Source organism: Citrus clementina, unplaced genomic scaffold, assembly GCF_000493195.1.
Source record: "Citrus clementina cultivar Clemenules unplaced genomic scaffold, Citrus_clementina_v1.0 scaffold_1, whole genome shotgun sequence".
NCBI lineage: Eukaryota > Viridiplantae > Streptophyta > Magnoliopsida > Sapindales > Rutaceae > Citrus > Citrus x clementina.
In genome coordinates, this window is record NW_006263303.1 from 20,857,159 (window position 1) to 20,872,068 (window position 14,910).

At 33.6% G+C, this 14,910-nt stretch overlaps 1 protein-coding gene across 4 annotated transcripts; it reads right to left on the reverse strand.

The window, feature by feature from the left end:
- Positions 1–5,970, reverse strand: LOC18054560 (autophagy-related protein 18f). Of its 4 annotated transcripts, none has more exons than XM_024192462.1 (8): positions 4,793–5,968; positions 3,280–3,744; positions 2,760–3,197; positions 2,253–2,489; positions 1,321–2,145; positions 1,048–1,214; positions 302–667; positions 1–43 (listed from the first exon to the last, which is right to left on the reverse strand). In XM_024192462.1, exons 1-7 carry the CDS (start codon positions 5,060–5,062, stop codon positions 304–306), a joined length of 2,766 nt encoding a protein of 921 aa, XP_024048230.1. In that variant the 5' UTR covers positions 5,063–5,968; the 3' UTR covers positions 1–43; positions 302–303. The 4 variants fall into 4 exon arrangements, with proteins under 4 accessions (XP_024048230.1, XP_024048231.1, XP_006452161.1 ...); XM_024192463.1 differs by adding an exon at positions 3,984–4,670 and having other exon boundaries at positions 7–667; positions 4,793–4,870; XM_006452098.2 differs by having other exon boundaries at positions 7–667.
- Between the last annotated feature and the right edge of the window lie 8,940 nt (positions 5,971–14,910).

A 14,910-nucleotide genomic window follows, 5' to 3' on the forward strand; every position in this document is an offset into this window, starting at 1 on the left:
CGCACACCTGAATAAGAACAAATGCGAGGACTTCAACTCAAATCTGCAAGACATACACTCACTATTAAGACACCATAGACTGAAGTATTGCAATCTAAAAGCCAGATTGTAACTCTTCAGCTTAATTTTTGGAAGAGCAGCAGCCAGTGTTTCATAAACACCAACTTTTACTTAACTAATGTTTACTGCCAGCCCTTATAACATCAGCAAGGAATTCCATTCCACAATAGATGTGTATTAAAAGCCCTTACATGTCAATTCCAGACGGAGCCTAAAATTAAATTGGCAACAGGGAAATTACCTCTAATCAAACTCATCCCCTTCGTCTTCAAAATGATTCTCCATTCTCAGGCCCTCAATTTTACTATTTACAAACTTAAGTTGAGCCTCCACTCTTAAGCTCTCACTATTATTTACAATCTCATGCCGAGTTTTGGTTTTAGGGCTGACACTATTATTTACAAAGCCCTTGGTATCTACTGGCATCTGAGGACAATCTAAACTTGTTTCTTCGATGCCAATGTTAGGTTCGGCTGCTAAAGCACCATTGTCAGTTACAGAATCAAGAGATCCAGAGCTGCTCCTTCTTGAAAGCAGGCCATTTTCAGACAGCCCAGATCTCTGATGTAGCAGTCGCTCATTGCTATTTCTACCTACAGTAGGAACCCTGCAACAAGAAAAACATTTATATATTTCATGACTTCAGCATATGATTTCATAGATGAGCACCAAAATTCATTTACAAAAATATATAACTGAACCCTGCATAACAACAAAACCAAATTTCATGAAAGTCAGCATGAGGTTTCACGTTTGAAGATGAGGAAAACCATGTACAAGAACATGTAAACCAAAACTAAGCCAGTATCTACTAAATTCATATATACCATAAATTGTGCATATACACTATATAATTAGCTAACAACCTTATCTCATAGACTACACTAGAATGATAATGTAAAAGAGTCAAATAGCTAACCTATAAAACTAATGGTACAAAGGCTAGTTAAACATAAACATTATAGAACCTATGGAAATTTAGGGCACCTTGCTTGCGAAAATTTGGGACTTTGAAGATAGTCAAAAACTGGTACCAAGTCTTTTGATCTTGCTTCGACCATGCACGTTGGAAACCGTTCGATTTCAATTTCCCCTTTCAGAAAATTTTCTTCTCCCATTTTAAAGTCCTTTATCATCATCGACTGAAAATATATCTAAAAAGCAATGGCACAAGAACAACAAGCATGTTAAACATCAAAGAAAACATTCACATGATTCTATGTATAAATGCTTCATAGAAAACCCTGCACAAGGAAATACCTGAGGTTTAGCCCACAACGGAATGCGAGGTGGATGCATCTGCAGTTCAGCTTCAGAAATATACAGATGATGCTTATCTTCAGGACTAACCTTTGTTTTCTCAATCACACCGTTAGCTTCAGTAGAAGCAAAATTTCCATCTTTCACTTCTTCAGGGTATATCTTATTGCTATCTAAAGTTCCATTATCACCATATATGTCTATATTATCTTCTCGCTCTCTTCGAGCTTGTTTCTGACAAATATTCCACTTCTGGATTGCCTCAACAACTAATCTAGGATCATCCTCTGGAACTGAATCATAAGCACTGCCTAATCCAGGCACACCCATTGTTACATCTAGACCAGTTGATATTCGCAATGCATACTGAATCATACATCCAGAGGGAGAAAAGACCAGAAGGTGGTTCTTTATCTTTAAAGAGCTGCCAGCTGCATATGTTTCACTATTGCCTTTGCAGTTATGGAAAGATGAAGCAATGGCCCCAGAGAGCGAACTCACCCTTCCTGTCGCAGCCGCTGCTGCACCACTAACAGTGCCTCTCCATCCATTATTTCCATTCCTTATTCTGCTAACCACAGAGAGAGTAACTGGGGGACCAGATGCACAAAGGCTCTGTTGATTAGGCATTTGCAAACCTAAATTGGGTGGCCAACGAACTCCTGACTTAGCCATTGCACCATGCTTTGTGGTGAAATTAGCATCAGTAGGTTGAAAATTGACTGATCCTCCCAAAGGATTTATAGCAAATAAATGGCTCGTCCCCCTAGAGGAACTAATCATAATCCAATTGCTGTCATCACTGAAACTAATATCTTGTATAACCTGGAACCAAAAAAAAAAAAGGGGAAACAAAATATAATATAATGAGCAAATGGGTCAATAGATTACAGTTGTAAAAGAAAACTATGGAACAACAATAGTGCTCTTACAGCATTTGTTAAACCACGTTGCAGCCTGTAAAGATGTACATAAGATGAACCAGCATCACATGCAGAGGAGGTCCCTAGGATTCCGGGGATTATTTTGAAAATATTTATGTTATGACCCTGAACTGAAGCAGTCACTAAAAGTATCCCGCTAGGATCAAAGCATAATGCTGAAATAGGACTCTTGTGCGCCCTAAACTGGGCAATAACATTTTTACTGACAATGTCTCTGACAATGACCTGATTAACACATAGGGGAAAAAGAAGTAAGGGAAAAGAGGTAAGGCATAAAAGTATCATCATTATATTCAGACTCAAATAAATGGATATAGAAAAATACAGATCGCAATTTTGTTTCCAAATAAAGCTAAAATAAGATTGTTCCTCAAATAACATCATTATACAAGTGTGCATGCGATTGGGAAGAGCAGCAAAGAACCAAATACTATAAAAGAAACGAAAAAGGCCTCAGTTGCCGACACAAATAAACTTCAGAAGAATAGAAGGTACCATTCCAACATTCTCAGCATCAGGAAAATGACCATTAACAGTTCCATTACTTTTCCCACCAGGAATTGCTGATTGCAGAGAATTCTGGGAATCAGGTAGAAATTCTGAGCAGTATTGCGACAGCTTTTTATATCCTAGATCTCCAAGGTTCACTATCCCAGCAGCCAGATGTTTGCTCGATTCTTTTGCATAGTGTGCAACACGGCTCCCATTTGAAGCAAAGCCAGAAAAGCTCCGGGACTGCATTAGATGTTGTGGATTTACACGCCCGTCATTTGAGACAACAACTGGACTTCCACTATAAGCCAGCCACCTGGGACCAACAGCGAGAGGTCCATAGCCAATACCTATACCTCCAGCACTAGGATGTCCCATAACTATAGGATTTGTTAGAATTGCGTATTCAATCTCTAATGTTGCAGCATCAAAGCAGTGTACCTGCAGTATGTGAAAAATTAATTCTCATACACTGACTAGGGGAAAGATACGAGTGGTTGGAAACAAATGCACAAGTAAATACCTGAGCTGCCTGACATATGGCAACAACTCTAGAGCTGCATCTTACAGAATAAATGGGAGACCTGAACTTTAGCATATGCACATAAGACTGAGATCTCAAGGAATAAAAATGAACAACCGTGGGCACAGAACTGCCATTCCCCAAGTCATGGTAGTTTGCAGAAGTCCCATTGCAAGCAGTAGCTAACCCATCCTGAACTTTAGTACCACAAGAACGGGACCCATCAGCACAAAATACCAGGAGTGGCCTGACTTCTGCAAACTTGTCTCTCGATCTTTTTGATGTTATTGGTCTTGGTAACATTTGCATAAATGAGACAGGACCATCATATCGGGAGACCAGGTCATGAACGTTATCCGCCTCTTCAACATCCCAAACCTGGAAACCAGACCGATACCCCAGCAGCAGGACTCGCCGTGTTGCACCTGCCTCACTCTCTAATTTGTCAAACCCAGCCCAAAGCACCTTTATATCATAAAAATGAAATTTGGTATGAGCCATTTCAACTCTCAGATCATAATTTCAAGTACTCAAATTAGCAAGAATCGTGCCATAAGAATAACATCAACAGGAAAGACAGCAGCATAGCCATCCATACTGAGCACAAAAGAAAAAGTTAATAAAAGCCAGCGTTCTTTTCAAAAAATTTCAAAACAAATTTCAAAATAAACAGAAAAACAAGTTTCCAGAGATTCAACTCATACCATATCGCAAAAGTCAATGAACAAGCTCAAATCCTCAACTCCTTTGGTAAAAGATCACCCCACGAGCCACAATTGTTTTACCAGGTACCACAAGTGAACTAATTCCGCAATCATAAAACTTAGATGACAAAATGATAAACATACCGAAACTCTTGTCAACTCGATAGATTGCATCAAAATGCCACCACCAACCACTCAGCCCAAAATAATAAAACAGATTACCGCATACACACATTGCTATATACCAAAAATAAACTAAAGTATAAACATCCACCCGCAAATTCAACTAATAGATAATTTAAAATAAGCATGCCACATTATAACTGTCCATCGAAATCCACCCCAAAGTCAGAATACCCACTTGGAAAACTGGAAAGAGAACTCCTGCTTATTCCACATCCCAAAATCTAAATATCCAATAATAATCTCTGCATGGGCATATGGAATTTTTTTATGTATCCACTCATAAATACAAAATTACATCGGTTCAAAACTTTTTAAAAAAGATATATACAACCCACAAATCATCTAAACTTGACAGTTGCATTCAAATTAAAGGCCAAAATCAACTTGGACATGTCAATATAAGCAGAATAAGAATTACACAGCTGGCACTTGTTCATAACCAAAAAACTAAGGTTTACCTACTTTCAGCCAGAACTACACTTTCCTTAGAAGCACTTACACCTACATAACAAACACATTCAAACTCAAAGCTTGAAATACTCTACTTCTAATACATCAAAACACAAACACAATTTTGACTTAATTAACCAAAAACAAAATCGCAAATAAACAAGTAAAAGTACCTGATCATGGCTTGACTCATCATCTCTCTCCACAATAGAAGACGCCACAGAAACGGCCGACCTGGCCACCGTTGACGCCCCAGATGACACGATCCTAAAATAACTCGATATGGCACGAAACGGGCTCTTTGTGGACCGCGAAACGACACCGTTTTGCGGTTTAGGCCCATCAGTACTATTCCTCATCCCAGAAAAGAACCGGACAATGAAATTAACGAATACCCAGAACACTAAATTCAGTTCTATGTCTCCAATTTGTTGTTCAAGCATAACCCCAGGCTGTTTCTATTGTAAAAATCAAAACCTTTTTGAGCTCCCAAAAAAAAAAAAATCCGATATCATTATGTAAAGAAACAGCTCTAAAATTTCAAATTTTCAGCTTTCAAGTGGGTTCGTGTTGGGTTTTGTGAAGAACCCAGATAAAAAAAGCTCTCAATCGAAACAAGAGCCGGTTTGATTTTGGTTTGCTGAAGAAAAATAGAAACTGCTTTCAGACAACAAACGAAAGCAAAAGCAAATTATAAAAGAAAAAAAAAACAATTGTTTGAAATTGAAAGAGTTTTTTTGGGTTTATATGTTTAATACCCAGAAACGAAAATCAAAAAGATATCAATTTGATAAACAACTTTTATTGATCAGTATCGTAATATACAATTAAAATCAAAAAATTAAAAAATTTACAGAAAACATAAACAAAATAAAAACGAATTTGTTTTTTTCTTTCAAAAATCGAAATATTTTACAGTAGATTATTTCATCGAATGGTTTTTCGACGACTAAAAATTTAGCTGGAAAAATCAAAGAAGAGAGGCAGAAGGGTCCTTAGAGAGAGAAAGTTGTGGAGAGAGACAGAAGCAGAAGTTGGATAATGAAGAGTTTATACAATACAACATGTTTTGTTTTTGTTTTTTCTTTTTTTTCTTTTTTTTTAATGAATCTCTTTTGAATTTGGTTTGGTTTGATAATTAAACTAAATAATTAATGAAAATAGTCTTCTTATTTGTTGAATGAAAAAGTTGAAAATTTTAGAAATTCAATTTCAAAAGTGCGTTTGCTTTATGTGTTGGGTTTGGATTTGGTTTTGTTGTTGTTTCGGCTTCTCGTTGTTGAACCAAACATTCCCACACGTCTTTTCAAAGTCTCAAACTTCCAACTTCCAAGTCTTCTACTCTTTCATTGTCTCGTGGTTAAGGGATCACAAAATATTTATAGCATAAAATGCTATGTTAACATTTTAATGTTAGCTCTTTTTTTATGCGACTCAATGTTGTGACTACGGTATCTAAGAATATTATATCTCATAATTTGATAGCTAGATTTTATTTATTTTTTTAACATATAATTATACTTAAATGATGGGAGAACGATAATCTTAAAGTATTATGGCCGCACATGTGATCTAAATAATATCTAATTTTATCTTTCATAACGTAGGCAAGTGGTTTTTCATATGTCATTTACAATTTTTTTTGCTGAGGAAGATCTTTGTTTTTTGGGAATAATTTGATAATATTCAAAATTGATGGATATAATTATTGTAATTTATTTGAAATCTATCCTTATTAAACTAATAATAGAATCAAAAGATTATCCTCTTGGTGTCAAACTCTCAAAATAGAATAACAAAAAACTACCAGGGTCAAATGTCTATTAATATTATCATTTATATGAGTTTATGAATATTTCTATATAAGTTTGAAATTATCATGTGGAATTAATTTTCTACTTTGATTTTCTCTGTTTCTTCCGACTCAAGCTTACTTGATTGCCAAGCATACTATATGCTATTAATTATTTCCCGAGAATCTAGAAAAACAATTATTGATATCTTTTTTATTCAAAGGAAAAAAAAATACTAAACTAATAACATGGATATATACATGTCTAAATTTAGTTGAAGTACGTATTCTTTGATGGGCTGATAAATTAAATTTGGAAAATTTTGATTGTTCCAACCCAAGAAAGAAATTGATGCTTAATCTTTTTAAGATGTTTGCCAAGCACTTTACACAATACATGCCATTCACGTTTTGATTCTTTTGAATAATCACATGCAAGCAACTTCTACAATAGTATATCTTAAACAAATCACGATTAATATTGTGACAAAATTTCTTTAAACACACAACTCATTAGGTTTTCCGTGACAACAGTGTATTTGGTAAAATTTATTAACACATGCATGTGGGCATGTTAAATTATTGATATTGTTAGCTAACATGCGATGCGTACGCTCCATAAATGATAAATTTTACATGCGTATCTTCCAAGTTAGGTCTATAGGGCTTTCGGCATAAATTGATTTCGGCATAAATTATTGATTTGGGTGGTGAGAATTAAGAAGAAGATTGATCAAACAATGCAGTTAGGATTCTCTCATAATCTGATCTCCTCTTGCGTAAAAATATATTTGAGTGATTGGTAATTAATAAATAAATAAAGTTAAATCATACTCATACACTATCACTTAAAGATACTTAACACAAGATTTTTAAAATCTCATGAAAACTCTGATTAGAAAATGAGCTTTATCTGTAAACGAGAGAGGATAAGTGAGCATTTATATTGTTTCTAAGATTAATGATTTGCATTTTTTCACGCGAAGCACTAGAAAATGATTTGAATCGCGTAAATGAACCCAGTGCAATCAACCTCATAAAGTAATCCTCTCAATCAAATTCTAATTCCTATATGAGTATATAACAAGTGCTCAAGTTTTTAGTACTTTGCTTTTCATATAAAAATTTGCAAATATTGAGAATGAATTTTTCATTATTTATAATAAGAATAATGTTTGAGATCCCAATCCAATATTTGATTTTTAACCTGAGTTTTAATGTTATATATCACTCATCTATTAGATTATGAATATAAAATTATTTATTACTCTATTATGTCATCTAATTAATGAATGTCGTATAAGTTGGGAGTAAAATTGGGATTCAAATGTTGAGATCTCTAATATTACTCATATAAATTATTTGTTAGTCTATTTTATCATTTAATAGATGAGTGTCATATTAATTAGAACTCAAATTATGACTCAAATGTTAGGATTCTTAGCATTATTACTCACCATCTAATAGTGTTCGGGCTATGAGACTCGGTACTCCTTAATTAGACCTCTTGGGAAGAATGATGATAGATTTGTACAAAGTTATTTTATACAATTAACATGACACAAATCAATTGGTCAAATAAAAATAAATAATGTAGACTAAGAGATGTTTAATTCAATCAATTAAATTATGTCATATTAATTTATACAAGAGTTTGTAATTCTACCATTACTCAAAAAATCAATTTGGGCCCCGTCCGCACCTATTCTATTTTTTTTCCAAAATAAAAATTGTTATTATTATCATTATAATATACAAAAGTAATTCCTGCCCATGGAGACAAACTTTTTATTATTAGCATTTTTATATTTAACACAAATTACTTATTTCTCTTAACTCTTAATATCAAGAATTAAAAGAATAAGGAGGTGACAACAATTTAATCAAAAAGTGATTTTTATAATTTTTTTATATTTTAGCGCATATTACTTACAATCTATTATAAAATGAATTTAGATTTCACCATTATTAGCGCTCCATATTCCAAATTTTTATTCTAAAACACTTACAGAATGACCTATAAAAATTTTAGATGTCTAGCCGTGTACTGTACAATAACACGGTCAATCCTATAAAGCCCGTAAATCACATTTAATGAATAAATTAATAAATAATAAGTGAGAAGATAATATTATTAGCCTTAAAATAACCCAAATGCTAATTCTAAATTTCGGTCGGCGCCGTCTCGGCTGATCTGGCATATTTTGATCTTTGACATATCCCTGCCTATCTGTTTCGGCTTAAATACGTTCACGTGTTTTCAATTCAACCCGGTTAGAAATCGGTGGCAGGGTTAACGGTTGTAATATTCCAGTGGAAAAATTTTATAAATTGTTTTGTCACACCAAAATCGAAGACGATTATCAGTTATCAGATTATGCACGTGGTCATGTGATTTAACGGAGTCATATGTGAAAAGAGATTGAATAAGGCAAGGGTCCAATGAGAGAGTTTGGAATAATTCAATAAATATGTGAAAAGCTAGAATGTACTTTGTGGTGGGAGTATAACCATCCAATGATGTCGTTTGCTTCGGAAGTGCCTTTAAGCTTAGAATAAATCAATCTCTTGTCTTATCAATTTATCGGGAAGGTATTTCAGTTGTTGTTTCTTTCGTAAATCTTGAGTAACTTCTTTCAGACATGCAGTAGGCTAACTACATGTTTAATTTCAATTATATATTGATTATTAAGGGTCGGGCTAGCCATTGGATCCACTTAAATGAGTGAAGTCCACTTGAATGAGTGGAAATCCAACGGTAGGGTGCAACTATGACACGGTACCACAGTTGCACCATAGTTTTATCCTGATTATTAATAAATAATTTATCTTTTCATTTATGTGATTGCGTGGATGAGGTTCGAGTTAAGTTTCTTACACTTAATGAATTTGAATTTAGTACTGAACTGATTTGTTCTCAATTTTTCATAATCTTCTGTTACACGTGTATGTAGAACAATATACGGTTAGGATTTAATTGGTTTTATATTTTTATCAAATAATTAATAATTGTATCTTTTTTATCGGTCAGTACATTGAGCTAATATTTAATAAAAGTAAAATTAAGTTTAGAAAGTTGAGTCCCAATTGATATGGTATTTATCCATTAGATGCCAAAATAGTAGTTTTCTAGTCCGGAATTTTTAAAGTGAGGGAAATCTTTAAAACCGCACGGTTTTAAAGTTTTCTTAGACTTTCTTACAATTTAAAATCCTGAATTAAAAAATTTCTAGATGACAAAAAAGTAATTTTATAAGTCATAAAATCTATTACCCTAGATGTATGAAATATAGTATTGAGATTCATATTAAGACTCAAATATTGGTTTGATTAATAATTATTTAATAAAAAAAATAAGGGAGCAAAAATGATTAATATTCTAAGTATGATTAATGAGCTTCATTTTCTTTTTTTTTTCCTTTTCTCTATGAAATGGAAAGAATAGAAAAAGAAGGAGATTATTATGCAAAAATGACTGATCCAGTCAATAATCAAAATTGTTCTTTTTTTTTCCTTCTCTCTATGAAATGAAACATTTTAAAATTATATATTAGTCTTGATATTAAAAGTAAGATATCGTACTTAAACAGTATTTGTCAACCTACTTATATCACAAACCAATTAATTAAAAAAAAAAGCCAAAAATTGGGTCGCAACATAATACACCATTGTATGAGCACCGTTGAATGGTCATAATTAATAAAAATTCAGTAAAATCTTACCACCTAATATTGCAGAAGCCGTGGATCGGTGTACACAATTCCAAAAGCACCATAGTCACAGCCGTTGAAAATTTATCTAATGGTAGTTAAATTTATTTTGCGAATATTTGTATATACAAATAGTATCCAATGCTTTAAGTGCAGATAGCCAGATATGATCTTTTTATAAACCTTAGCCGAGCGCAGCATGGTGTCGCTGTCGAAAATCTGAAAGTAGTGTCTGTCATCCAACGCTATTAGATTTTGTACCTAAAATTAAATTCAACACGCACCACAAAACAAGAAGTACACAAGTTGTCCTAACCAGCTCGCCTCGTCTAGATTTTGCCATTTGGACTCCGAGTTTTAGCTGAAATTACGAATGGTCCATAGTTATTAGATTATATTTACAAACGCATTCCACTTACTAATTTTGATGGTTTGGTAGTTAGTGAAAAAAAAAATGACATCTAGAACATAAATGTTCTCAAATAATTGACGATAGAAGAGTGGTCAATAAATGATAGATAAATGATCCGTTGAGAATAGTTGACCAACAATTAACGTGATTAGCATGAATGAACCTTTTTTTTTTTTTCACTCTTTTAGTTCTTACTTGTTAATTAGTTGTTGTTTTGATCAAGCCATTCGAAATTGTTTTTTCAACTTTAATGTGTGCTTGAATTGCGAACATCAATCTTCTAACTTTTTCCATCACTTCAAGACATCCGCATCCACTACCCTTATAACTATGATTTTATAGGAAATAATTGTAATGGGTAATCGTTAATTAAGATATCGAATCACACACATAAGAGTTTGTTAGCGATTTCGGGATTCAGCGGTCGAAATTGAACACAAAAAAAAAAAAATGATAAGACTAAGGAGCAAGTGCTCTAATTGACGGAAAAAGACATGCAATATAGACCTTAACTGGAAGAGAAAGTAGGGAAACCACATTCTTATCACCAACCTCAAGAAAACAAAGAGCTAAAAGAAATGTTTAAATCAATTTATTTATTTTCTTTTTCTGGAAACATAAGCAAGCACAAACAAGGAGTTCTTTAATTACAATGGATGAATTAGTAGAGGTTTCAGGCTTTCAGCATCTAAAAATACCCTGAGCATAAAGCTTCACTTTAAATCCCAGAACAGCTGCAATTGGCATGCCAATAAAATAGAACGTTCCCAAATTGGCCAAAACAGCCAAGTGCTGCTACCCATATCCTCTTGCCACCCCTGCACCATTAAGCCCACACCTTGAATCTATTAATAATCAAAATTTCATTTATGCGTACATCGACTTAGAAATTTGTAAAGCAGTTGCAAAAATCTGATAAGAAGCCTTGCACGGAATGAAATGTTATTGAGATTGCGAGAAAAGGTGTCAAAGAAGCAAGTTTCTTTATTGTTTCGCGTCTGTTACTGAAGAAGCCAGCCCAGATGTCATGACCAAAAGCTACAGCCCAAACAACAATAAGAGCGAGGATGACAGAGATCTCGATTGTCACAGCCATGGCATTCTTATCTCTACCGATGTTTCCAGTTCCCAATTCATTTGACATCCTTGTGCTGTCAAGACTCAAGGGGTACAGTGTGTATATGTATATATTCTAAATTACTTCAACCTTGACTCTAATAGTTTCACTATGTTCAGTGTAGACACTAAGTCAATAACCTATATAGGTATTAGTGCCCTCATTTTTTTCTACTCATACCATTTTAATAGAGTCAATATTCAATTCACTGTTAAACCAACAAAGACATAAACTACTGGTAAAAGTAGAGGTATCGATAACGAAGCTGAAGCTGCTAGTGAAGGTTCCTTGAAACCAAGAGATAGATGTACAATGCATGAAAGCATATGCAATGCCAAAATTAATGGAGAATAGGCTCTTGTCTAGAACCACAAGAGTGGTATGATAATTGCGCAGGATAATGATATGATGCAAGATGCTTGATAGCCAAGTATTATTATTTAAATATAACTGATGGGTTCTTAATCTACTAAGTTTTGACACATGGTAATTAAATAATTTTATGAACATGATTAAGTGTTTGTTTGGTATAGATTATTTAATGATTATAAGTGTCTATTTAATTTTAAAAACTCTTTTTAAAATTTTTATTGTTATTTAATTATATTTTGAGTACCAAACAATTAAATATTTTTAATAAAAACTCAGCTTGAATAAACTGTATTTAAAAAGCTATAAACAAAGGCTGAATCTACTCTCAATTTTTCTTATTAAACACAAAAACTCATTGTTTTCAGCTAAACCAAAATTCTAAAACTAAGACACAGACAAACATGTTAATTTTTTTCTGTGTGCCAAGTTATATAATGTTAACTTACAATACCTTAAAAATTACGCTAATCAAACAAAGTATAGTTTAATTGTCAAATACTTTTGTGTTATTAAATACAACTCTTAAATTGTTGTAAGGTACAACATTATGTAACTCTGAGGTGATTAGCTCTTCACCCACATCTTCTTTAATTTTTTTTTCCTGCTAATATTTTTTCTTTGTTTGTCGGATACAATTTCAATTCTTCGTAGGTCTCAACCTTGCAAGCATATACTTTGAAGTTTGAAGCACTGCTTGTATCTATATTCCTACAGCAAAAATATATTTCAAAAAAATCAATTGAAGAGTAAAATAAATATTCATATTAAACCAATCTTTACAATGTTTACCATACAAACCTTCAAGAAAATAAGAAGGATTTGACCGCATTTCATTGTAGGCTATGACTATGTTGGAGTTCACTTACGGTAGAGCACGAATCTCAGCCACACACATAAAGTGATAAGTAATAAAAAGCTCATTATCACTCATTATTTATTATTTATCACTTTACTTGTGTAGTTGAGATTCGTACTCCACCATAAATGAACTCCAACATAGTCAAACCCTTCATTGTAACCTAGAACACAATAATTGCCATCACTATTTACGTGTCCCATGTCAATGATCAATATACAAATTACCGAGGCTGGGATTTTTTTTTAAAGAAAAAAAAATCCAAATTCAAATACAATTGAAAACACCATTCACTATCTAACTTCTAAAAATTCACTAACCTTGCTCCATTTTTTTTAAAATATTATTGAAGTCTTCTCCTGCGGCTGCCAGAATCTGCTATGAAGATGAACAGAAACAGAAAGATAAAAAAGAACAATTAAAGAGTTAACGATTGTTTGTTTGTTTATTTTAGAATTTTCGTGTTTAATCAGAAAAATTAAGAGTGGATTAAAATTTTGTCCATAAAATTATTTAATTATCATGTGACAAAATCTTCTACAAATATTAAGGAAGATTGGATTATAAGAGAATCCAAATCCTCACGGTTAAAGTTACATAGAAAGATTAAAGAGTTAACTAACAACATCCTAATATGAACTGCTGGATTGAAGGGGGTGAAATTCATGATTCAAATATCATATGGTTTTGTATAATTTTTAACTTGTAACTATCTTTGTGTCATAGAATCAAAACCCCCCGAATGTTTAGAAGTAACCCTAATTCCCTTGAACTTTCGCTAAACAATAATAGCATCACAATTTTTAACCCAAGCATATAAAATTTTTTTTAAACAGATTCTTATTATTCCAGCATAGATTTCAAAAGAAACAAGCTAAATATTGTGGAAAGTCTTCCACCCCTGTAAGACACTGATTTTGACTAAGTGTATATATAGTCAAAATATCAACTGCTTTACTACAATTTCTATGTACATGATCGGATGACATCCTGTTTTGGTAACAGTAAATGCTGTAACTTTATAATTATCTAAAACAGCTCTATACTAGTATTACTCTGTCCTTATAATAATTGAATAACCTACAAGAGTTCGACTCAACAAATAACAGAGATAAACTAATCTCACTAGCTAGAATGGTAAAGCGTAACACTTCTGCCCCAGCTTTATCGTAAACACCACAATAAACCCACAGAAGCCATAACTAAGCCGCCATGATTGCGCACTACAGCTGCATAGCCACCCTTAACCAAGCTTAACGTCAACAGCCGCATCAGTGTTGAGCCTAAACCACCCATGAATAGGTGGCTGCCAAACATTAGGCACCGAAACTTATTAAACCATATTTCTAAAATGAGAAATTTATAAAAATAACCATAAAATTTTTTTTATTTTCACAATTAACCCTCTAAATTTTTTTCTATCAACATTAGTCAAACACACGCTTTTCTTCCCAAATTACCCTTGTTTACAAACCAAAAATAACTTTTTTTCTCCCCTTTTATCAAACCAAACACAGCTTTGCACTCTTAAATCATCACCGGCGACGGCAAAAGGTAACGGTAAACGCCGACGGCGAACGGTAAAAGGAATCCGATCATAATCCATCCGGATCCAACACCAATCGGCATCACTGAGTGGTACGAGTTATTTTCTGAACTTACGATAGAGTTTCAGTGCAGTTGCTTGCTGCGAGTCGTGGGACAATCTGCCTCAAGCTTGGTGCAACATGCACTTGTCGCACATAGCTTCGTGCGACATGCACCTGATGCACATAGCTTCGTACGACAGGCGCCTGTCGCACGAAGCTTGAGGCAGATTGTCCCACGACTCGTAACAAGCAACCGCACTGAAACTCTCTTGTAAGTTTAAAAAATAACTCATACCACTCAGTGATGCTGATTGGTGTTGGATCCGAATGGATTATGATCAGATTTTATTTTTACCGTTCGCCATCGGCGTTTACCGTTGCCTTTACCCGTCGCCGGTGATGATTCAAGAGTGCAAAACTGCGTTTGGTTTGATAAAAGGGGA

Coding starts and splice junctions, on each gene's coding strand:
- LOC18054560 (XM_024192462.1), bottom strand. CDS start 5,062: ATGCTTGAACAACAAATTGGAGACATAGAACTGAATTTAGTGTTCTGG. Junction 2,490..2,759: donor ATGCTGAGAATGTTGGAATG/GTACCTTCTATT, acceptor TGTGTTAATCAG/GTCATTGTCAGAGACATTGT. Junction 2,146..2,252: donor AACGTGGTTTAACAAATGCT/GTAAGAGCACTA, acceptor TTTTGGTTCCAG/GTTATACAAGATATTAGTTT.